This window comes from Paramisgurnus dabryanus, chromosome 16 (assembly GCF_030506205.2).
Source record: "Paramisgurnus dabryanus chromosome 16, PD_genome_1.1, whole genome shotgun sequence".
NCBI lineage: Eukaryota > Metazoa > Chordata > Actinopteri > Cypriniformes > Cobitidae > Paramisgurnus > Paramisgurnus dabryanus.
In genome coordinates, this window is record NC_133352.1 from 23,893,030 (window position 1) to 23,920,004 (window position 26,975).

At 36.9% G+C, this 26,975-nt stretch overlaps 1 protein-coding gene across 8 annotated transcripts in view; it reads left to right on the top strand.

The window, feature by feature from the left end:
- The first annotated feature begins 20,561 nt into the window (after nt 1-20,561).
- The window catches only part of diaph2 (diaphanous-related formin 2), a 505,065-nt gene continuing 498,651 nt past the window's right edge, over nt 20,562-26,975 (top strand). For 6 of the 8 annotated variants that reach the window (XM_065273073.2, XM_065273078.2, XM_065273079.2 and 3 more), the window contains exons 1-2: nt 20,604-20,665; nt 21,230-21,584. In XM_065273073.2, the coding sequence (XP_065129145.2) occupies nt 21,498-21,584 (87 nt within the window). In that variant the 5' untranslated portion in view covers nt 20,604-20,665; nt 21,230-21,497. Of the gene's footprint in view, nt 20,666-20,887; nt 20,989-21,229; nt 21,585-26,975 lie in introns of those variants that run through there. The other 2 variants (XM_065273074.2, XM_065273075.2) reach the window with 2 other exon arrangements.

Consider the following 26,975-nt stretch of genomic DNA (forward strand, 5'->3'; position numbering starts at 1 on the left):
TTGGTGTGTTTTGACATTTGTCTCATCCTCTGGCCAATTAAAATACATAAACACAGAGACATGTACTACGTCTCAGAAATAAATGAACTGAACCATTACACTACAGTATATGACTCATACTCATGTGTGACTCATACTCAGTCCCTCCCAAATATGCAGGATGAACACTAGTGGGACATGTGTGTTTTGGGATGGTTCAAAGCTAATTTTGACAAAAAACACATCACCCTAAATGTTGTATCAACTGTGTAAGAATTGGTGTATGTACTGTACAAAAAAATTGGACAAAACCCTAAAACTGTGTATTTGACCCAACTATAGGTTAAAACAACCCTGCAAGTAGCCAATTGGGTTGGTTTCATCTTTTTTTTACCAGTATTTGAGATTACAATATGTTTATTTAAGCACAGTGGTTGTTGTATGGTTGCATCAAGTTTTCCTCTGACGTATTTGAGTTTTTCTCTCTGCCCTGTAGAGGAAAATGACAATAAACCTCACTTTTATTTTGGATTTCACCACATTTTTCTGTTGAAATAACTCTTTTTTTTGAGTGTACAGTAACTTTACCATAATTTTTTTTATCTATCCCAAACCATGTCATTTGCAAACCCCAGCTCTACAACTGTTTATTTTGTATCCATTTATCATCCATGTCTTACCCAGTGGACATATTTGATATTTCCACCACCAGGATACAAAGGCAGGTGCGTGGATCGAGCACATTCCTGTCTGGAATCTCAAAAGCATTTTGACTCTGGCATTCATAAAACAGGACAGATGGATGTTAGAGATTCCCATTACAACCGAGCCAACTGTCACAGCCCATGTGAAACAACAACAGAGGTACTTATGTCCTGCCAAGCCATGAATCATTGATTTATGTTTCAAATGTGTCATCAAGCTTAGCAGTTACAAATATAAATGCACCCAAAAGTGTGTTTTGAATAAGCAATTTTAAATCACATGGAAGCTCTGTTTTGTTTTGTTGTGATTACCTTCCATGTGTTGTCCCTGGCACAACTGCACAGTTGGCAACAGCACATAGGCTACATTGTCAGACAAAATGGTCATTATTAATTGCCAAAAACACCATCAGGGACATAAAAAGAGAAAGATATGAGAAAAAGTGGAGAATGAATTTTAGTTATAATAGGACATAATATTTTATTATCCTGAATACTATTTTACAAACATTATAAAACCTGGTTAATATATAGTAAAATATAAAGACTGGTCGTTTCATCCTCACTTTTATCCTACATTTATTTTTGCTATATGTAAATTTGCAGATATATTCATTTTAATATCCTATTGTTTTACAGTCTTTATCTTTTACATTTTATCTGTGATTTTAATAGAAACTATGCCATCTAGTGGTGGAACATAAATTACATTGCCACCGCTTGATATTTTTTGCATTTATCTAGCAATTATACATTTCAAATATTTGTTTAACATGCCATTTAGAATGTTTCATGCACTAAACCATATTTAACATTTTACATTAACCCATCTTTGTTCTTTTAAAACTTGACAGCCAGCTGGTCATAATTAGGCCTACTTGATTGTAAAGCTGACAACTGACACGTCTCCTGTGATCTCCTGTAAAATTATAGCAGGTGAGTAAATAGCAGGGTGTAGCTAAGTGGGGTGAAAGGTGAAAACTGTTTTAAAGCTCCAAAGGTGCAGAAAGTCCCACTACAATTCCTTTAGGATTGATGGAAGACATTATATATAATATACAGGACCAGAATTTCCAGCTTCAGTCTTTTTAAATGATGACAGATTTGTGTGTGAGGGTGCCACCTCTTTAAGTTTGTTACTGAGCCATAGTGATCTCAAATGCATGTTTTTAACACATAACTTAACAACAAAAATAAAAACAGTATCACACCTGTTTCAATGAAAAAAATGACTTACCTAAAAAATTACTTCAATTATATTCAAAATCTTACTCAAGTAAAAGTGAGTAGAAGTTTTTCTTAAGTAAAGGTAAAACAGTACCATATTTCTTAAGTATTAAATGTAAAACAACAATTTGTATTTATGAAATTTTGTGAAGTATACTATTGGGGTTTTTTTGGAATGTGGTGAAGTATGTTTTCCAAAGAAAACCACTGATAAAGTACTTGAAAAATGTACTTCAGTAGAATGCAAAAATACTTCACCGCTGTCTGCCTTTGGTTACCACTCAAAACTGAAAACTTTTACTGTTTAAAGAGATCCTAAACCCATGTTATTTAAGTGAAAAGTTTAGTTTCTGTTGCACATTTCTTTAAGGAAGGAAAATATATTCTGTAGACCAGTGGTTCTCAAACTGGGGTCCGGGGCCCCCAGGGGGGCCGCGAGATGGTGCCAAGGGGGCCCCAGTTTTATGACATTTTATAAAACACATAAATTTATCATGAATTCTGTGAAATTAAACCTAAAAAAAAAAAATATAAGGCAGCACTACTTTATATAATTTAATGTTTTGTTTAATTAAAATGTGAAGTTTTAGAACTGTTTTTTTGTCATACATTTTTCTTTGAGGGGGCCGCGAAGGAATGCACCATACACAAAGGGGGCCGCACGCTGAAGAAGTATGAGAACCACTGCTGTAGACTATTGCAGGAAGCACTTGTTGGCTTAAATAGGTCAGGTAAATATTGATTAATGTGTCCTGTTACTGAAGTTGGATGTAGACATTTAAATTAAGTCTTTGGGTTTTAAAGATCATTTGACTGAATGGTTCTTTGTGGAACCAAAAAAGGTTCTTCTATGGCGTTGCTGTGAAGTGTATGGGTGTTGTTGTAACCCTGTAAATGTTTTGCAATCACAGTGCAGCCACAAGGTGTCACTGTGACATAAGAAGAAGATTCACTCTTCCTTTTGCTTTTCATGTTTCTGTCTGTCCACTTGGTTTTCATTGCTGATGATATAAGATCCTTGTGTGCGTGTTTTTGCAACAGCCTCGTTATCTTCAAAAAAAACTTCTAATATACTATGTGAAAGTCATTCATCTTGTTTATTTCTGCTTTCCCCAGACAGCTATGAGATAAATATTCAGTACAATATGAAGCCATGTTACAAACTAATGCTAATCACTTCCTGATAAATAAATAAAATCAGTACCACTACCAAAATATGCACATTTTAAAGCAAGCACCAACAGTGTGTGTTTCAAAACCTACAGAACTTGGACTTTTTCCTGTAATTGATTTTAGACATTCATCATAAGTCTTTTACGTAGCAAGAATATTTATTTGTTTTTTGTGAGAAAAGCCTGTAAAGGATAAGTCCCTATTCACTGTAGATAATAGTGTAACTGTAAAACAATCCACAAATGCCATTTTAAGGCAAAAGTCAACACTGTTTAACACTCATCAAGGTTGTCTTTTATTAAAAAGCTAAAAGAGAAGACATTAAAGAAAAGATGACCAGCAATAATGACCTTGATCTGAAGGACCTTTTCAGAATATAAAGGAAATTACAAGAAAGTTAATTTCATTGCTAAAAACAATGTTATTTTGTGTATTTGGTATGTGTTTGCGTGGTTTGTGGTTAAAAAAACAAATTATTTCCACATACAGTAAATTTTTGTACCCTCCAGACTTCAGTCTCTTCCTGAAATGCAGGGATTTGAAAAGCTCTGTGTCTCCGATTGGCCAGCTAATCTTTATGTTGTGATTGGCCTGAATACCTCTGACATTATCCAGAAATGTGACACTCCTTACCATGTTTGAAAGATTCGGTTGCTAACAGGAGTTAACTTATAGGCTGTGAGTCCGAAGAATGAGGAATTGTGATAATTTCTGTCACCAAACCCAGGAAGTAAACCGTTGCCTAAAATTCGTGTGTTTGTTGTCGTCCAAGAATTACGTTGGAGATGATAACTCGTGTCATTATTTACTTTGGGGTTTGTGCCTTTTGAATATCGTTAACATTTACTAATACAAACACACCAAAGAAAATAAAAACTGTGAATCAAACAAAAGGTGCTCTTTAAAGTAAAACAGTTTTCAGAACAGACCATGCAGAAATTTCCTTTTAAACAGGTGGTCTGCCTGTAAACAACATGCCACAAATAAGACTTTCATAATATGCATAATCAGTATTACAGAGTTTTTAATACAGGATAAAAAAACCCTTGTTTTTCCATTTTAGTGTACCCAATGGAAAATTTTATTAAAGCTCAAATTTTTTTTTGATTTACAAATCAATTCATGGGTTCTATATTTCATTAACACCTGGCCAGTGTTAAAGGTGGGGTGCATGATCTCTGAAAGCCAATGTTGTCTTTTTAATCACCTAAACAAACACGCCCCCACCTCAATAGAATCTGGACTTTCTGTTGATAGACCCGCCCAACACATTTGCAACACAGGCAACGATGTCGGTTAGTAGACACGCTCCTTACTGCTGATTGGCTACAAGTGTGTTTTGGTAGTCTGCCCGACTCTCTGGGGTTGTTTACACTTGGTATTAAGATGTGTTTTCATCGATTGGATCACAAGTGGACAAGAGAGACACATTACGTTTACACCTGGTATTTAAATCTGTCTCTTTTGTCCACTTTCGACCGCTTCTCTCCTGAATACTGTGAGGGGGTGGTCTGTGAGACGGTGGGCGAGTCTCTTTGCTGTCATTCAAACGCGAGCGGGAGTAATTATAAGTTTATGGATGCGAACTAATATAATCAGTCAGAGTCCACTGCTTGTTTAGCAAGTATACATGCTGCACAGTGTTTTGTATGTTTATAAGTTGGAGCTTTCTCTGAATTTTCAGCGCAATTGATGAAATAAGATCGCGCAACTTTCACGCTTTCAAAACGAAACTACAGAGAACACCCGCAGTAGTTTTATCAATGAAAGGCGTAAAATAATGCTGTTCACATATGTTCATGCCAGAAGTCAAAAAAAGACGTAAAACTTGTGTTTAATACCTCAGATTAGATAAATGGGCGGAGAGAAGGTGGTCACATGTGGCTGTTCGAACACATTCGACCACATTTGCGTTCCGCAACTCCAAAGCGATCCGATCGAAAGTGGTTTCGACTTACTCTGGATGTGGTTGAAAGTGGTACAAAGTGGACGCGTTCAAAACGTTTTGAACACCGTTTACACCTGGCATTAACGTCGTCCACTTGTGATCCGATCAACGAAAACGCATGTTAATGCCAAATGTTAACAGCCTCTCTTTTCCAAAGCGTACAGATATTGTGCACTCCGCCTTTAAAACGCCCTTTATATCTGATTGGCAAACCACAGCATAGCATCTTATTATCAGGCAGAATAAGAGTCGGCGAAGCAGCATCCCCTTTACCATGGTTTTACTACATTTAAAACCAAAAACCATAGTTACTGTAGTAAAACCATGGTATTGCTAATAGAAATCACTACACCAAAAAACCATGGTTACTACACTTTTACTACAAAAAAGCATGGATTATTTTCATAAGGGTCGTCAATCTGACGTTGGTTTTTGACGTGAACCTGACGTTACTTCTGGACTCAGTTATGTAAAAAAAAACAACCATAGGTGTAAATGGAATATAGAACCCATAAACTGATTTGTAAATCACAAAAAAATTGAGCCATAATAAACATTTTCTGTTTGTTATACGAAAAGGAAAAGCTAGTGTTGTAGTTCTCGAGACCGGTCTCAAGACCACTTTTTAAAGGTCTTGGTCTCGTCTCGGACAAAGAGGACTCTGAATTTTATTTCAAGACCGGTCAAGACCACAACTGATGGCACATCACAAATGTATTTTTTATCATTATTTTATGCAGTTTTTTCAGATTTGGCATATGATGTTGGCATTGTTAAAGCGTTGTTTAAGTTTCTCCCAATGACAATTTTTCTAATTTTATTACTAAAAACACCTGCATTGTGTGAAGTGGATGGCAAGCCATGGAAAGAATAAATGGTTAAGTTGATTTCAGCTCTTTAGTGTTTGTTCACTTTTATTTGCTTATAGACAAAGATAAATTCCCACATATCCGCAATGCCTTTATTTTATCAACTTCTCGGATGGCACACACACGCACGCGCACACATCTGTAGTGTTAGAGAATAATTTTTCCCTTCTGAGCTACTCATGAAGGCATTAATTGGATAGTGAAACACTAATCAATACTAGGCCATATATATTAATCAAAGCTAGATTTCTCACTTCAGACATCTCTACAGGATGATTACAAGTCTGTGGGGGAACAAAATTCTTCTCTTCTCAATAACAAAGACATCCAGCTGTCAATTGACGGAGTCATTTAGAAATGATAATTATCCAGTAGGCATACGTGGTTGAACATCCATTTGCTTTCCAATATCTCGGGCCATAATTTCCTTTCCTTATATTTTGACTCATAATCCCATGTTTACTGCCTCCAGCCTTTATTTATAATTCAGCACCGATTCTCACTTATAAGGTTGCAGATGTCAGAAGCTCGGCAGGGGCTCTCTCTCTTGTGTTTATGCATCGAGCTCACAAACAAACAGTTGGTGGGAAGATAATTTCAACTTTACCCCCATCCCCCAAACCGCCCCACGTCAAATATTGATTTTTTTCTTCCACATCGGTTGGGTGCGAAACGGCATCTGCTCTTTTCTTAGCAGCTGATAAAAGCAATGGGTAGTTAAGTTGGGCTGAATTAGAGCCTCATCTGGATGGCCTTTAAAAACTTGATGCAAACAAAAATGTAATAATTGAGCTGTGGACTAGGCTGTAACTGGGGACTTGCTCGGCTTTAGACCCAAGTATCCAGTGAAATTTTTTTGTTATTGCATGGCTGTTTTGAGTCTAGGGCGGTCTGCAGCTTTTCTTTTGCTATTACCATTTATTTATTTCGCTGGCTTAATGGGATAGTGCTAAGACTGGGCCAAATACATTTAGATCAATTACATTACGCCTTGCCTAAACAATAATTTCTTGTCTATTGTGGATGACAGGAGAGTGTTAAAATGCTTTCCAGTGCATTCATCAAAAATAAACGATAGTAAAATGGGTGTGCGGCTCTAATTGAGGTACTTTAGACAGTTTCAGCTTTCAGTCTTATGAGATTTCAGTTATTGTTGCTATCCATTACCTGAACAGAACATCCTTGTTTATTTCACAAATATAAGGCTGATTTAGTCCACTCTGTCACCTAATAAAAGCACTCCATCACACTTTTCTCAAGCTGTTCTTTGACTTCATGTCCGCTGTGTTTTACCCAAGGTGTGCTGATGTGCCCATTAGGGGTGGCACGGTTCACAAAACCCTCGGTTCGGTTCGTATCACGGTTCTATGGTCACGGTTCACGGTTCAGTACGGTTCTTGTTGTTATTTTTTCTTTAAATTTTTAACACTCCAGAAATGTATTATCTTATTAATGTATTAATTATCCATAATGTAGGATACAGTATTAAAAAAAGTATCATGTAATCATGCACAAACTGAATTTGACTTTAAGCACATTATTGGGACCATCCCTGAGGAAAGCCAGATGAGATTTTGAAAGAGCAAGAGGGAAGACATTAATGATTTCAACATGCTTTTCATTTATTTGGCAAAAAAGAGAATGTGTATTGCCATCTACATAAACTTTATGTGCATTTTTAGCACACAAAGATAACTTGCATTTATTAAAATGCCAACTTCAGTGTAGCTCTTAGATTTATCACTGAGAGGCTGCTTTAATACTGAGAGTTTATGTGGACGAGAGAGAAACATAACTTTAACACCTGTAATATTTAAATCCGTCTCTTTTGTCCACTTTTGACTACTTCTGTCCTGATTACTTTGAGGGGCAATTTCTGAAATAAGATCGCGCAACTTTCACACGCTAGCAAAATGAAACTACGCGGAAATCAGCCGCTTTAATTTTATCAATGAAAGGCTAAAAATAGCGCTGAATACGAAAAGACGTAAAACATTGTTGTCAGTACCTCAGATTAGATAAATGGTCAGAGAGAAGGCGATCTCCTGTGGCTGTTTAGCACATTCAACCCATAGACTGGAGTTCTATCTATTGTTTTATTTCCGCTGTCATCATAGGTAAATAAAAAATAAAATAAAAATATGTTTCCACACACCAAACTTATACGACGCTGGCGCATCCTCCAACTGCGGGCAGACTTCCTTTTCTCTCCCACTTGCCATTTCTACACGTAACATAACCTGCAGTACTTAAAATCCAAACCAGTCACCTCTTCTTTCGCGCGAAAGGGAAACACGCTATCTGAGGTCACATACAGGGTATGAGACTACATTGCGCATGCCATGAACCGTTGAACCGTGCGGTACACACGCGCTCCGAACCGAGACAAGCGAACCGAACGGTTCGGATTTTTTTCATGGACCGTGCCACCCCTAGTGCCCATACACTATTTCCTTCGAAATGAGGGAGAGAGCCCCTTCCTTTATTGCCTGCCATTCTGGTTTCTCCACACATGGCAGTGAAACGCTCACACTTTTCAGAAGCCTCGCGTCTAACGCTCTGACTCTGCAGATCTGACCATTGTCATTTCCCAGTCTGTGTCCGAAGGGCCATGAAAAGCCTGTGAGGTCTGTGTAATAACCTTCGGAAAAGCTGTGATTGCACTTCCATTCTCCACAGAGGCCCCATTTGCTTCTCAGCGCCATAACCGCCAAGATGGGCTAGCGGATGGAAGCCCATCTGAAGATATGGGGTTTGTACCAAAAGGGAGATTAAGAAATACAGTTGAGGGTTTGTGTATGTGTGTGTGTGTTAGGGCTTGCGAGTGTTTGTGAGATTTTAGGTCTATTTGAACCCTGCCGGTGGTACCTGATGCCATTAGTGACACGGATTAGGCATCTTGTGAAGAAACTGCTGACACGTGCAGAGAGAAAGGAAAGAGGAAGCGATTGAAAAAAAAGAAATAGAGCGAGATCTAATCCTAATGGACCACCGCAGGCTGTGAACTCTTTTAATGTCGTAAAAGGAAAGTAAACATTAAACAGGCTATGGCTCCCACCCGGACCAACTAACAAGAGCCACAGCACCCCAGCACAGATAACTCCTCACCTTGTCAGAAAGCAGACACAAGCTTTCCTAAAGGAGTTGCTCTGTGTCACATCTCAAGCACTTTAAAATCAATGAAAAGGGCTAATGGTATTAAAAAAGTAGGATAAAGCTTTGTTTTGCCAGCTTGTTAGTTACCCCTAGTGGGCAATGAAGACATTAAACTACATTGTCATAGATCTAATGTGGAATGAATATACTTATTATTGGGTGTTTCTTCAACTACTGGCACTTGTATGTCCCAGGGGTTGATTTGTATTAAAACTGACGGAAAGTAGAGGAGGTTTTTTTTACATGTTGTCTGTATTTTTCTACTTGCTCCCATATACATGCATATAATATTGTTAACCTTTCTCCCACACCCAGACATTCAGTGAATTTTATTTCATATTTGAAATATGAACATCTATTTTAAAATTTTAAGTACATTACTTGCATATTTTTGTTATACATATTTTTCATATTAAATGTATGCATTAAAACCACAATATGATTTTTTTCTAATAAAATAGCCAAAAACCACTTGCACAATACAATATATTTCATGCAGTTGTGAACTTACATTATCCCAAAAGTTCCCAAGGATTTGTAAATCCAGAGAAATTCCTATTTTAAATAATGGCTTGTCCCTTGTCATTGTCACCTATCAGTTAAGCAACATCTGCACTATTCTTGGTTTCTGTTTGTAGAAACTATGGCAACACATGTGAAAGTGGTGGTTATATAGACGGTTTCAGCAGTAACAACATAAACAAGCGTCTTTTTCGTGGAAAACATGTAACTTCCGGTAAACTCCGCTAAGAAAAACTAAAAACTTTGTACAGCGCTTAGTGAATGTGTTAGCATCTAGCTTAGCCCCATTCATTCCTTAGTACTGCAAACTAAGTGCTCTTCCGCCCTACAATGTTGTTCTCGTTTTTTATTTGTTTAAAAAATCGACATGTTTTATTTTGTGCCACCATACTTACCTGTGTTACTACTCATGTAACAGTCTTTTAATAGGGAAAACATGGAAGTGTTTGGTGGCTTCTAAATTCATCCCTGTTTGGATCCTAAGGAATGAATGGGGCTAGGCTAAATGCTAACACATACACGATGCATTGTATAAAGATCAAGTGCATGCATTGAATAAAGATAGGTATGTATTAATTTGTTTAAGTTAATGTAAAACATAGTAAAATATTGAAAAACAGTGGTGTTTTCCTTTAATGACATCATTAAGTTATGCCTTTATTATTGTTTTATATTGCGACCTCTAGTGGTGAAATTCTACATATTGTGCTTTTAAGGTGTCATCAAATTTTTATTCATAATTTAAAAAATGTCATTTCCATCACAGAATGTTTGTAAACAAAAGTTTAATATATGATGAAAAATAAAATTGTCTGGTTAAGAAAAATAACCATGCCCAAGTAAAACATATCAAGTAAATTAAAAGAGGAAGTAAAAATTATGATTTTACAAGCAACCCAATGGATTCAAATGCTAAAGCAATCATGCAAACCTTCCGGTTTCAGCTAGTTATCATTTATATTTAGCAATGCACCTGCTAAAGTTGTACATTTTGTCTTTAATAAATTACCCACATCTTAGAAGTAGCTGTTGACCTCGTGGAGGTAAAACATGTAAGTTGATGCTGAATGGTTGTCATTTCGCTGTCTATATCTGGTTGGTATATTATTGCTAGCATGGGAGTGAAGGCCACTATTTTGTGCTTTATTGTTATTGTAGTGTATTGTAGTCAATGGGTTTATAGAGTCCATATGGCCAGTGCTCCCTGCCACAGTACATTGCCAAATGAGTCAAGTCAGTCAGCAAAGCACAGCTTGATAATAGTATAAATAATATAATAATAAAGTTAAACAGGCTGCTATTATTTTAAGACTAAATTATACAAATTGAAATTATAAAGCATATGTCTGGCTGCTTTCAGTTTTTTTGTTTTCCAGATGTGTAATTCCAGTTTTGTCCACTTAATGGCACTGCAACACAACATTCATGTGCAGTTCTTTTCACATTTGTCGTTGTACATTTGGATCTCTGTAATTTACAATGTAATACCATTTTATGTTATTTATTATCTTAACTACAAAAAATAACACAAACCAATAATAAGTAATCCACATTAGCCCACAGTTTGTGTTGCCAATGATACTGGATTTGACAAGATCCACTTGCAAAAGTACATGAAACCAGCATGCAGTTAATGCAAATCCTGCTGTTATTGTTTTTTAGCAAATATTAAAGCCTTTAAAAGAAACTGTGATAATGTACTCTCATGTGTATGAATTTCACATCACATTGAAAAATGAATCCTCACATTCTCATTAATTGTGTTTTTACACTCATACTCTCAATGTGGGTAATTTTCTTTTTCGATTTGGTTTTACAGAGACAAAACAGCCATTGTTGTGTAGACACTCACTCACACAGACTTAAACAAACAGTGATTGATGTCATGATGATCAATAGGTTCTTCTGTCTGTGACCAGTTGAAATAGGTGTAGTGTATAGCAGAAATATCTCCCATGATCAATTGTTTGATTTTTACAAGGATGGACACAGACGCACACCATTTTCCTTAAACTGAAACATGTAACCTTACGAGAAAAAGGCCTTACAGTGTATTTTACCAAAATCTACACAGGCTTTTATAACTGCCACAGTTATAAAATAAAAATAAAAAATACTGCTTTTTTCTAATATCTAATATCAAGCACAGTCAGTATTGGCCTTTTACAATTACTCATGTATAGCTCAGTGGTTTTGGGTTAGCAGCGCAAAATGTCATGGGTTAAAAAATGTTGTATTGCACTGTAAGTCACTTTGAAAAGTCTCTGCCAAATGCATTAATATAAATTATTAAACTTCTGTTTTGTTTATCAATTTTATCAGTATTTCATTTGAATACAAACATGAGAACTTAGAACCAATCTATTACAATAAATTTCACATTTACCTTGGTGGTTATTCTGTGAAATAACTACAAATGTTTCTCTGTCTCTCCTTGTTATAACCCGCAGGCAAACACTGCTCTCTCTGTTTAAATGAGCGCCGTCTGTTTCCCTGCATTTCTGACCCGTAAAAATGAGTGGAGGGGCCAATTGCTCCTCTCCTACACAACTAGTTTACTTTTTAACAAGCTTAGAATAATTTTAAAGCTTTTATGTTCTTCATTTTCATGTTAAATGAATGATAAAAAAAACTGGTTTAAAACACTTGGCATCTATATTTCAGAGTGTAATGGTCTGTGCTCTTTTTACAGCATCAGAAGTATCAATACTTAAAGATCGATTCGTCCAAGCCTTAGTTCAAAATTCACGCACAGCTAAGCACAAAGGTCCAAGTGTAAAAGTGAGATCTGTCAATGAGAACTGACAGAAAGGATTTTCCTGTAGAAACACTTTATGTTACGAGCAGCCCTGTGTGACCTTCTCAGACCACTGGAGTCAAAGCAGAAACCAGTTACCAGTAAAATCTGTGTAGTGTGTAGTATAATAGCAGTATCTGCAGATGAATACCTACACTACTAATACTCTATGCTATCAGATTAACTCCCAATCCATCTGTGGAGTGCTGAAAGCTAACTTTGTTCAAGCTTCATTCACAGCGGTGCATTGATTTAACAGGCATTGTGAATGCAGGATGCATCATGAATGTAGGTGGGAGGTCATTGGAAGGGCCAGACAGAAAGAGAGAAGCCGCTGTTCTGGATGGGAAAAGAATGAAGAGTAAGAAAGTGAGCGAGAGACATAGGGAGAATGAGAATGGGAGAAAAAGTGAGAGAGCCGTGTGTCCACTGGGGTCTGAACTTTTAGAAAAACTTTATGTGACCCCAGTCTATGAAAACTCAGCTCAAAACATTATGTGAAAATATCACAATATTGACTGAGTAAAGATTGGCATCAATGTTGAATCAATGAGTGAAATAATTAAGATTTTATCCTGGATTTCACAGATTGGGTCACATACTGTATTTCTTCCAAATGAGACAATAGGAAAACATATGGTTCCTTGCTAAACCTAAAGCACATCAAAGGATTTCTTCTACTACAATTTTATTTTTCTTTGATTTGCAGTCTACCAATTAGAAGGCCATTCAGAACATCAATTTGGGGGCACGTAACATGAAATTAAAATTAAAGCTTCATGTACACATATAAAAACTCTACAGAGCAATTTGACAGAGCATAATTATCTTGTTATTGCACAAATGAGTGTATATCACTAATGCAATCAAGGATATTCACTCTGATTACCAACAGTAATTTCCTGCAAAGGCTTTTAGATCCACTTTCAAATACTCATTAATAATGAACCTTAGACTAAGGTATGACACTATGGAGCCATGGATAAATCAGAAAACTTGGGTTTAGAAGCATCTCTAAAACTTTACTTTAAAGTTTTGTGTGAAGTACTCTTGAGTACCCAAAAATAAGTTTTGCTTTAGAGTGGTTTGTTGATCTTTCTAATCACTGTGTGTTAATTTCTCTTACCCACACTATACCTTTCCCAAAAAATGATGTTTCAAAACTATATATTAAAGAATTACCAAGAAAAATATACTGCTTTCATTTTTCACTATTTTGTACTTTTATATGAATACGATTTCACTTGACCTGCTTCTATTTTTCAATCTATATGTTTAAACTTTGTCACACTGTGGGATCTGCTGCAGTAAGCAGCAGCTTGTGTGTTTCAGTGAAAAAAACTTGGGTTAGACAAACTACACAAACTAACCAAGCCTTGTACAAAATAGCTGCATTGAAAATGTTCTATTTAAGCTAAAGCTTTCTCCATTGTATGTATATACAATATTACTTCAACATGGTGTAACGCTGTACACTGACGACAGTCTGAGGTCATTGCCTTTTTGAGGTCTTCTATTTCCAGCAAATTTTATCATCATACTCAGTTTATCATGTTACTAAGCATAAAATACAAATACGTTTCAGCACATTTAAAGAAGCTAATAGTTGTTCTGACACAGCACTTATGAAAGATATGTCTCTTTCAATCAAATACCTGATTGCATTCTTGTTTTAGCATAGCAATGCAATTATAAGTTTGTTTTATTGGGGTTTTAACGCATTAAAAAATGTAGACCTATAGACAGGTACATTCTTTCTGAATCCATTTTTTAAACCCTAGATAGTGTGTAATGTTGCTTCAATAGCATAAATGTAAAATGATAAAGCTGAAAGTTCACTGCCAGGTGATATATTTTCTTTAACAGAATTCACCTTTCAAAGCCTACAGCGAACTACAGCCCTCTACTTCCTGCTTTAATGACGTCACTAGAACAGTTTTTTACTAAACTCCGCCCACAGGAATATGTCAGTCGCCAGCTACGCTAACGGCAAGCTTAGCTGCTATTGAATCACAACACACTAAACAAGCTACACAATCAGAAGTCATTATTTATTTCTGAAGGAGGGACTTCATACACTCTAAAAAACAAACGGTGCTATATAGCACCAAAACAGTTGCTTTGGATCGTAACGATAGAAGAACCATTTTTAGTGCCATATAGCACCGGTGAAGCACCAGTGAAGCACCAGTGAAGCACCTGTGTAGAACCATATAGTGCTATGTAGAACCATATGTGGTGCTATAGTGGTGCTATATGGCCCCTATATGGTTCTACACTGGTGCTTCACTGGTGCTTCACCGGTGCTATATGGCACTAAAATGGTTCTTCTATCGTTACGATCCAAAGCAACTGTTTTGGTGCTATATAGCACCGTTTGTTTTTTTAGAGTGTAGCACAAAGAAGACATCAGCACGTTTTGAGGACAGTGAAAACATCGGTGTACAGATAAGTAAATTGTGTAAAAAATACAGCGTTTTTACACATGAAAACTGAACACATGTTATATTGCGCACTGTAAACACAATCAAAGCTTTAAAAACACAGAAAGAACCGTAAATGAAACCCAAGAGCAGTTTCCCATCGTCTATCATAAAAGTCTTAAAGCTCCCGTTCTTTCTGTGTTTTTGAAGCTTTGATTGTGTTTAAAGTGTGCAATTTAACATGTGGCATGTTTTATGTGTAAAAACATGGTATTTTTCACACAATTTACTAATCTCTATACCGCTGCTTTCACTGTCCTAAAAACGGGCTGATGTCTTCCTTGTCCTATGAAGTCCATTGTGTAGTTTGTTTAGTGTGTTGTGATTTGACAGCAGCTTAGTTTAGCAGAGCTGTTTGAGCTTAACTGGCGACTGACGTGTTATTGTTGGCGGACCTTAGTAAAAAACTGTTTACTGACGCCATTTAACTGGGAAGTAGAGGGCTGTAGTCCAAACCGTACGTTTGCTGTAGGCTTTGAAAGAGTAATTCTGTTCAAGAAAATATATCACCTGACAGTGAACTTTGAGCTTTATCATTTTACAGGTATTATTAATGCTATAACAGCAACATTACAAACTAACTAGGGTTTAAAAATGGGATCCGAAAGAATGTGACCTTTAAATAATAAAACACAGTTACATCAATGCAACAGTAATACAATGAGCATGCTTTTCTGGAAACTGTATAAATTAATTCCATCCTCTGATAAAACAGAAACTTTTTATTACAACAATTGCACAAGCCTTAATTTGCATTTTAATTATAGGACTTTGATTGCAATCATACCAACCATTAAGTAATTTCTAAATAGGAGGTGCCCCAGTGCATTTTTGACCTGGAAAATACAGTTACAAAGTAATTTGTCATTGTATTGCTTGTAAATAAATGCTGCGGCATGGCCTTGTCTTATATACAGTAGTATAAACTTTTCTCTAAGAGATTTTACAAATTAGCTGAAACAACAGCTGAGGCTGACTGTATACACAATCTCACTGATTGAATTGTATAGTAAAATTTCACAAACCGCAAGTTCTGTAATATTGTTCATAGAGAAAACGATCTTAGCAGCAGTAATGATGTAACTTACTTTGTAAGATTCTCCTTGTACTGCACAGTTTCAACATCACAGTTTTTTCACATATGTACTGTGTATTTAATATGTTTTAAATAGATATTGAATCATTTCTGATGCCAAAACAACACAATAGGGTCGACAAACACTAGCAAACTCTCATTTCTCAACCCCACCTATGAGTAACTCATATTCAAGTCTTTGGAGATTATGTTTTTAGCAAGTAGGTTATAGAGAATCAGTACAATAATACTTTTATATTTAGGCATGGCGACTGGCAAAACAAATGTGTCACTGCAACACATAAAGAAGATTTAATACAAAAATGCATGCAGTATATAAAAATGTTCCTTCTTGCCATGTTAAAAGGAGATTTATGCAGTTATTGCATTTATATGTAGTTATTGTACTGTAAATGGAAATCAACTGTCATCAGTCCATTGCAAATCTTTCTTCCCGGTCACGCGTGCAAACTACTGGAGCTGAATCCTCAAGTAGCTTGATACCATGGCAACCCATAGGCCTGATTCTTAGTGAGGTAAGGCACACAAGTGTCTGTGGGCAGTTGATTACAACCTTATAAGGCTCTTTTAGACTGAGAATGATGATATTGGTGAGTCATATGTGAGTTTGGCACTTTGTTTCATATCTGTGAACAAATTACAAATAAGGTTAGACTAATACGATGAAATGGGAAAGAGAGACATAAAATGTTATTCAAATACTAAAAATAAAACTTCCGTCATGCTTTTCTCATTATTTACCCACCCTCATTTCAATCTTATCCTGTGTAATATTTTATGTCATATATCACATAATCAATATTTGACGCACTTGACCATGCGTCAATATGTTACGCGGAGGGCATACCTTTCGCGTCATTTTTTGACGAACTGGGGACTTCAACACTATTACGTCCGTTGCATTCTATTTCCTATTTTCTTACCATTTTCGCGTCGGTTTAGGGTTAGATTACGCATATTAAACAGTGTACGCGAAATTAAACAGTTTAAACAGTTGTCACCTGGCGTTGGGGTTAGACACAGTTGTCACCTGGCGTTGGGGTTAGAGTTAGGTTTGGGTAGGGATGTCATTATGTAAATCTAACCCTAAACCGACGCGAAAATGGTAAGAAAATAGGAAAGAGAATGCAACGGACGTAATAGTATTGAAGTCCCCAGTTCGTCAAAAAATGACGCGAAAGGTATACCCTCCGCGTAACATATTGACGCATGGTCAAGTGCGTCAAATATTGACGCCACGGGCATGAGGATGTGTAGGTCTTTCCATATAATGAATGGTGATAAATAAAACTAGTCCATACAATTTAGATAACTTTTTAATGTGTTGATTTTTACACATGATGGGAACCAACACAAACCATTTTTACTGTCCATACAGTGATTTCAGTGCAATGTGATAGTTTCATAGGTTTTTTATGGTGAGAAGTGTCATTAAAAGCTCCAAATCAATTTTGCAGTAACATTTATCTGTAAAGTGAGTAAGCTATGCTTCATATGGTGTAAGTGAACAAAGAAAACAATACATCAATGACATGACAGAAATAAGTAAATTATACACTCCCAGATAAAAGGTACATGAAGGTACAAAGCTGTTACTGGGGAGGTACCTTTTCAAAAAGTACACTTTTATACCTAAATGTTAAAAAAAGTTACATACTGGTACCTCAAAGGCAGTGGGGCCCGGTGACTTCTTTTTTCGAGGACGCTCGATGCGAAGTCGAAGTTTGTCACAACATGTGTGTGGTTCCTTTTTTCTGCACATCGAGAAATCCTGTGTGCATCACATGTCTTGTCAAAATATGTGCCTGCTGCAGATGCGTCTAAAGGGTTAATGATAAAAGAGACGCTCGCGTTTGCCAGATACTTGCATAAACTCATGCAAAATCAGAGTTTACTGTTAAGGTAGTAACTTGCATGTATTTTGTGAAGGTGAGCTTCTCTTTTATCATAAAAGGTTTTGATGCGGATGCAGCAGGCACTTATTTTGACAAAACACATGATGCACATGGTTCACATGATGCAACAAACACATATTTTGAAAACGCAAGCAACACACATGACACTCCAAACACATATTTTGAATTTGCGACCCTCAGATGAGCAGTCATGAGCCGCCACTGCTCAAAGGTATCTGTACCTAAATGGTACATATTGGGAACTTTAGCAACTTTAGTGTAGCAACATTTTTACTATTTCTAAACTAAATGTTAAGTACGTTAAATTTAGAAAACTAACTGTACTTAAGTTAACTTAAGTTAAATGGGAAGTAATAAAGCTATTGCTGCCTTAAATTTATAAACTGTAAAAAAATTAAGTGTAAATTGGACATGTATTTTATTACAACAAAGGCTTGTAATTTTTGTAAAAAAAAGTGCTGTTTGTTTTTTAGGCCACAGGAGAAATTAACATTTACAAGTAAAATAGCTGTTGTAAACAACTGGCCATTTGAAGCAATTCATGAACAAATGGCCACAAACACAAACAACATTCTCATCCCTGTCAACTCCATGCCCTCTTTTACAGTAGCTACCAACCATAGAATGTAAAAAAATAGCACAAACACAAAGTGAATTCCCAAAGCACAAGCAGAATTGTTTCAGCAATTGTTAACAGTACCTTAAACAACTGCGGGTCATAAGTCATTTGTTGAAGAGCATCTAACTTTACTGTACTCACTCAGTGTATCGATTCATCTCAAATCCCTTCATACAGTGCTGAATAGGTAATGACAAATGGAGTCATGTACCCTGTAGGAAAAGGCTTAAGTGTTTCGGAGCCATCTCCTTGGAAAAGTTAATACACTTAAGAAAGTTAGCAATATCTGCTGCTCACTTCAGATGTTGCAAGAGGTGCAGTTTATTTTCCAGAGTGTCAGCCACGGGAGTCAGTGGATCTTTTATGAAGTGTGATAGTGAGGCCATAAATATTTTAACACCACATTTCTTTCATCTTTCAAGTTTAAACACTAAGCTTACAACAACGATGCAGCAATACAACATCTCTACAACCCTCTCCGAAGACAGTGAGACAAACACTCCGAGACTTCTAGGGCTTGTAATTTTGTAATAAACTGGATTGGCTTTAGTATGAAATTCATCAAAAAAGTGCATTGATGTAGAAACATATTATTGAATTGAAGTTTGGGATATGTGACCTACTGTAGCAATGACCATTTTTGTTCTGGACACTGATATGTCCCAACGAAGCTGCTTAGCTTAGCAGCCTTTTCTTGATCAACCAGCTTCACTAAAAAGGCCAAGCTGGACAGTCATCAATCCAAGATACAGTACACTGGTCAACATTACTATGGTTGGTCTACTAGTTATAACAGAATTAAAGATCATACGTGACATTAAATATAATGTATGCTGTTTAAGACTGTTTTGGCAGAGTATCAGTGTACAAGCCAAGAAAGTGTTTGAGAATATAGTCCAGATCAATAAATCTCCATTATAAGTCAAGCTTACAGGTCATCTTTAGAAAATGGAAATGTGGGAATCACTTTACAGCTCTTAGTAAACATGAATTAGCACAGAGCCAAATGGAAATCTACAGGGTCTAATATAAGCAGAGCAAAATAAAATGGTTGGCCTGATTCATAGGAAAAACTGACTATTTAAAATCGTACCTACTGTAATTATAAACCTTGCACAGATGCATACATAAACCATGCATGTAAAACAAAATGCAAAGTCTTGACATTACAGTATCACTGTATCACAGTCTGATCTAAGTTTCATTTAAAGGAAAGTTCACCCAATAATGAAAAAGTATTTACTTTTTACAAACCTGCATACATTTCTTTGTTCTGATAAACACAAAGGAAGATATTTTGAGAAATGTTTGTATCCAAACCATTTGTGGATCCCATTTACTTCCATAGTATTAGTATTTTCCTACTATGGAAGTGAATGGGGTCCACAAACAGTTTGGTTACAAACATTTCTCAAAATATCTTCCTTGAGATTATTGAGTTAATACTGAATCTCATCTGTCACATTTTCTGTACATATTTGTTTAGATCTCGTGGAGGTAAACTACACACACATTAAAGTAAAGCCTATGTTGTATGAAGCAAGTAGACCTACTGCTTCTGCAAGTTACAGTTATTACTCATGTAAATAGTAGGTGGATGCCTAGTGAGCTTGTGCTTATTTTGTTTATATTTACATAACTGGATGTAAATATATATTTACATTTGTATGTGTAACAGAGCATTTGGAAAGATAATTTTAGTCTCAGTTTTATAAATGTACCTTTATTCATTTTTAGTTTTTTTACTACACATAATGCTATATCTTTTATGTCTTATATATTTTAATTAATATTATTTATATGTTTTTTTTTAAAGAAGTCAGCTTTCTTTTCAATAAATTAAACGCCTTAATTATAATCGTTGTTTTGAAAAGACCCTCTATGAAAATACTGCATAATATTAAGCTAAATGCTCTGATTTGTACAGTTATCGACGTTGCACGTACTTTGCCTGAATCCTATCCATGTACACAGCAGTCAGTTATATTTCAGTCTCCACCCCATAAATGAAGAAATCCCGCCTTCGCAGTTGGAAGTACTGTTCAACTGACCAATCGCTGCTCGATACTTCCCAGCGTGTGACCAACCGCGGACGTTTTGGGAGCGTCGATAGGCGGAACAATAGTGGGCCTGGCTCGTAGGTTTGGTTGTGTGGGTAAGCCTTGAATAAGATTTTGTGAGTTTTCTTTATTATTTTGCGACTATTTTTTAATTTAACATAATTTCGTAGTGTCTGTGTAAGTAGGGTATGTGTTTGGAGTCTATGTCTTTTCTGTACTCTTGTACTTTGCGGTTCATACCGCTGTGATAACAGTTTCCTGTGTTAAAGTACCGCATGGATATCAACGGTCATTTCTCCTCTCTGAATAAAATCAATTTATGTGCTTAGTTTATGAAATATTTTGCCGCGTTGTGTAAAACTCCCAGGCATTTTCTGACATCTTACGAGGCTCTGCAGGAGCTTCATTTATATCTACAAGTATTATATAATTGCTTGAGGTTGTGACATTGCATTAATACAATGTATTACAAAATATATATTTGTTAACATGCTGTTAAATTGACGCTACAAAATAGTAGCATTGTTTCCTCAGGTGACTGTTTTAATGTCTAGCTTTGCTTTTGGTAATGTAGACAAAACTTTAAGCTCACTTGAACTGACAGCCTTTCTACATCGCTGTATCTTTTAATGTAGTATTTAATGTGCTGTAATGTACTTTATGTGTTGATTTTCTTATAGACTGAGTGGACCGGAGCTTTTTGGACCGGGCTGAATATCACCACACCTTGTTTTTTGGACAACTTCATCCATAGGGCTTTACATCATACTCAACTGGATACTTACATCCCATTGCACTGCAAGGAATAATAATTCAGGATCTGTATTTTTTCTTATCATCAATGGCATGGCTTTTGAAGAAACTTGATTTTTCTTGAAGCGTTTGGAAAATTCTGAGGAAAAACTTACAACTAAAGTTACTGTTTTGAAGTAAAGTTTCACTAAAACGATGGATCAGCAAGCAGCTGGAGGGGAGGACCCAAATAAACCTTCCAAAAAGAAATCCAGCGAAGATGAGAGTAAAAACAAAAAACTGGTAGGTATAATCAGATAATTAGCCTGTTATTACATATATTAGCCTATATTACAATTTAAAGAATAGCTTTGCTAAAAGTTCAGATTTGGGCATTACCCTAGAACCGTTTTGATATTTTTTTGACAGTCTTTATGCTTGACTCCAGACAGCTTTAGTATTTAAATAATTTGCTTCTCTTCCTGCATGAATGGGCAGTTGTATATTAGTTAACAAAGTTACTTTCAACCTTGGAAATGCTTTCACTGTAAACATTAGCTATGTCAGACTCAGCACTCCCTAGGGAAGCTGTTGAACCTATCAATATATCACATCACAGGACCCTAAATCCCATGCTGTTCACATGATTATGTGCTGTCAAAACACCCTGTCTGTGTGAGTTTGGTCTGAGATTTGCTATTTGTGACAGCTGTGAACTTTTTAAGGGCGACTACGTTTGTATTAAAGCCGTAGTGTTGAAACTGGAACTGTTTGTTTCAGTTCACACTTGTTGCCTTTTTGAAAGTTTTCTACGTGAAGCATTTAATGACTTGCTGACCTCAGGGAAAGAGAAAGCCATGTTACAAAATAATGCTGTTGTTCACTGGCTTCTGTTGTGCCTCAGTGTCCAGCAGTGTCAAGCATCAGGGTTTTTAACAAAGCAGTATTTTGATTACTAAAGCCGACGTGTGAGACGTGAGATGTTTGTCAGAGGGCCAAATATTTTTTGTGTTACTCTGATGTCAACAAACTGTGCCACTTTTGACACAGCCTCATTATATTTCATATAACATTTTAAATGACCTGTGATTGGTTTGCTCTGACTAATAATTATGTAATGCTGAATGTGGGGCAGTGTATGTTTTACAGGGCTTGTATGTATTAATTAAGTTTCAAGACTGCCTAAATTCACAAAGTTTTCCAGCACATGTGGCATTCCTGTCCGTGTAGATGTGGTGCTAGACTTTCCTGTAAATTTAACAAGGCTGTTTGAAGAAGATAATTTACCCACCACTGTTCTTTTAATGGCAGACTTTCCTTGAAACTGAATGAGCAGAGTTACTGTATGTGGAATTAGCTTGAATAACCTTAAGTTATTAAGGCATGAACTCTTCCCGTAAGGTCTCGGACAGAGCTTAGCATCACAGTAGGGCTTCGTATCAAGTCAGGTCAATGAGAGGCGGCTGAGTGTCTAAATTTGTGCAATCCATGTAAGATTTGTAACTTTGCTCAGCTGCATGTCTGCTGTCACATGTGTGTTCCCTGTATCAACTGCATAACAACGTGGCTCTTTTGGAAGTGGTAGGTTGGGCTGTATGCTTACATGTGTTTTAAGAAGCACTGAAAAGTTTATTCACAGTCGCACGCACTAAGTGGTTGCACTCTTGAGCCATGGCAGGAGTTCATCCGTTTATGAGCTTCATTTGGTTTGTGGAATGTAAACGTTTGGGAGCCAGATGGGGAGATACTGATAGTTATTGTATAAATGATAGTAAACTGGTTTGGAAACTACCACATGCCAGCTTTCTCTTTGTTGTCTCTTGTATACCTTGCAGACTCTTAATTCTTTGCTAATGGTTGTGTTGTAATTAGTGATGCACCAAAATGAAAATTCTGGGCCAACTGAATATTGTGGATGCACCTGGCGGGAAATTAAAAGCGAAAATTATAAAAAATTGTTGTTGCATAATTGTATTAACATTAATATTAATTTAACTAATTTCTGATTCTGAGTTGGAAAAACACACACTTAAGTAATGCAGTTAATACTAAGATTAATTAAGATGTACGATAATTTTAATTAAAAAATAACAACAAGCAAGAAAAAGAATGGCAGTTTGCCTCTGTTCTGTAGGCTTCAACGCTCTTAAAATGGGCTTCAGTGACATTAGATCCTGAACCATGACAGTCCAGCATGAGTTACTGAATGAGTTACTGACCTTATCATCATTTACTAACTGAACATGCCTGTTTGAGAGCCTGTTGCATTTCATGGGAGGACTTGAACTCAACTTTAAAGTCCATGCGCGTGATATCTAACACTTGTGAGTAAGGGTGTCACGATTTCGATTTTAACACAACCTCGAACTTCGAATAAAAAAATGGAATCGTTGATGCTGCCACTGCCACACCCCCATGTCACATCCGGTCTGCTTGCCAAGTCAGCCTCCTCTAATGCTGCGTTTACTAGGCTTGCCGCGATAGTCGATGAAACGGTGATTACCGGTGCTTCAGCCTCTCACCGGTTAGATCACTTGCCCACCGCGACACCGTCTTTCACCGTCGTTTTGATATTTTCGTGTAATTACATCATTTAGTTTCGTTAGAGAGAGCTGAATGTGTCTGCTGCTGCCTGAATTCAGCGGAGCTGAACGCGCGTCACGTCACAGAGCAGCCGTTGTCAGGTTTAATTTATTTCTGTCAGTGTGCGAGGCAAGCTGACCGACCAGACGATGGCAGAAGCCGCGTGCTTACTCGTTTTTGTTATAATATACATACAGTCTTGTTCAAAATAATAGCAGTACAATGTGACTAACCAGAATAATCAAGGTTTTTAGTATATTTTTTATTGCTACGTGGCAAACAAGTTACCAGTAGGTTCAGTAGATTCTCAAATGAGACCCAGCATTCATGATATGCACGCTCTTAAGGCTGTGCAATTGGGCAAATAGTTGAATTAGTTGAAAGGGGTGTGTTCAAAAAAATAGCAGTGTGGCATTCAATCACTGAGGTCATCAATTTTGTGAAGAAACAGGTGTGAATCAGGTGGCCCCTATTTAAGGATGAAGCCAACACTTGTTGAACATGCATTTGAAAGCTGAGGAAAATGGGTCGTTCAAGACATTGTTCAGAAGAACAGCGTACTTTGATTAAAAAGTTGATTGGAGAGGGGAAAACCTATAAAGAGGTGCAAAAAATGATAGGCTGTTCAGCTAAAATGATCTCCAATGCCTTAAAATGGAGAGCAAAACCAGAGAGATGTGGAAGAAAACGGAAGACAACCATCAAAATGGATAGAAGAATAACCAGAATGGCAAAGGCTCAGCCAATGATCACCTCCAGGATGATCAAAGACAGTCTGGAGTTACCTGTAAGTACTGTGACAGTTAGAAGACATCTGTGTGAAGCTAATCTATTTTCAAGAATCCCCCGCAAAGTCCCTCTGTTAAAAAAAAGGCATGTGCAGAAGAGGTTACAATTTGCCAAAGAACACATCAACTGGCCTAAAGAGAAATGGAGGAACATTTTGTGGACTGATCAGAGTAAAATTGTTCTTTTTGGGTCCAAGGGCCACAGGCAGTTTGTGAGACGACCCCCAAACTCTGAATTCAAGCCACAGTACACAGTGAAGCATGGAGGTGCAAGCATCATGATATGGGCATGTTTCTCCTACTATGGTGTTGGGCCTATTTATCGCATACCAGGGATCATGGATCAGTTTGCATATGTTAAAATACTTGAAGAGGTCATGTTGCCCTATGCTGAAGAGGACATGCCCTTGAAATTGTTGTTTCAACAAGACAATGACCCAAAACATACTAGTAAACGGGCAAAGTCTTGGTTCCAAACCAACAAAATTAATGTTATGGAGTGGCCAGCCCAATCTCCAGACCTTAATCCAATTGAGAACTTGTGGGGTGATATCAAAAATGCTGTTTCTGAAGCAAAACCAAGAAATGTGAATGAATTGTGGAATGTTGTTAAAGAATCATGGAGTGGAATAACAGCTGAGAGGTGCCACAAGTTGGTTGACTCCATGCCACACAGATGTCAAGCGGTTTTAAAAAACTGTGGTCATACAACTAAATATTAGTTTAGTGATTCACAGGATTGCTAAATCCCAGAAAAATTTTTTTTGTACAAAATAGTTTTGAGTTTGTACAGTCAAAGGTAGACACTGCTATTTTTTTGAACACACCTCTTTCAACTAATTCCCCAATTGCACAGCCTTAAGAGCGTGCATATCATAAATGCTGGGTCTTGTTTGTTTTCTGAGAATCTACTGAACCTACTGGTAACTTGTTTGCCACGTAGCAATAAAAGATATACTAAAAACCTTGATTATTCTGGTTAGTCACATTGTACTGCTATTATTTTGAACAAGACTGTATATGATGTTTAATAAAAGCGAGATTGTTTTGTTGTTGTGTTTTTCATCAAGAAAAATAATAAACCTATCATTCAAGCAGCGCTTTATGGAGAAGTAGCCGGTTGCTCTGCTTGGGACTGGCGGTTTCTGTGAGAATTACCTGCGCACCTTGACTCAAGCACTTAATTTAACCAGCTGTTGCACTCGCATTGCACGCAAATTCATACGCGATTTAACGCAGCGTACGCAAGCACTGCATTTAAACACTTGCGTAATTCAAAAGTGAAAGTAAAATGTGCACGTCTGCATGCGCATTTATAAGCCCCTCCCACCCAGTGATACCGGGATCACCGGGTTTGTGACACGCCGATTAACCGGTGGGAAAATTCGGTCACCGTGGCAACCCTAGCGTTTACATCAACCGCGTTTCAGTCTACCGCGCCTAGTTTTTCGCTTGAACAGTTTTAATGCATTTGCGTGTCAAGAGCGAAGTAGACGCGTGGAAAAAGCAAGCATTTGACGCGTGTCAGAGGCAAAATCCGCTTCTTGTGGGAGGGGGCAGTGCTATGCGGTTGTCTGTTTGCTAGATGACAGATGTTGATTGTGCATTTATCGAGAGAGTTACCGGTTTGTATTTAGTAACCTTACTATAGGGGGAAAATAAACGGCACGGGTCGATAAATGTTACGTGACTCAAAAGTGAAATGTGTATTTACAACTTACCAGGTTGCCCGATGTCCTTACTGACCCTCTTCCAAGCGAGGTCCGTTTTATTCCTGTCTCTATAGAAATAAGAACTTGTGTTGTATAGCTCTAGGTGACTGCTTATGGACAATATCAAGTGTTCTTTGAATGAGTGACCGCCACAGCAGCAAACAGGCTCCTGATTGGTTAACAAAATTGTGAACTGATCTGAACTGAGATCTGTTTAAGTTTCAGAACAACTTATTTTAGTTGCTTAAGAGTTATGAAAACAGCATTTAAACATGACTTATTGTGGTATCGTCTTTTCACAATCTTGTCTGACAGTAATAAAAGCACATATTCAAGGTGCAAAGTACCGACAGATGTTTATCTGACAGGAAGTTTAGTTTTATCAGGTATTTGCGTGTACCATATTTTTCATTAATATTCATTGCATTAATGCTTGGATAGTTAATTGCAGAGAACATAAATGATGCTTTGTCATGCCTTCATCCTTGAAAACCATGAACAAATCTATGCAAAAAGCAATGCAGTTGATACAGTGAATCACTTGATGATGTCCAATATAAATGTTGGGTCCTTAAGTAAAATCATTTGGGAACCACTGTATTTATTTACTA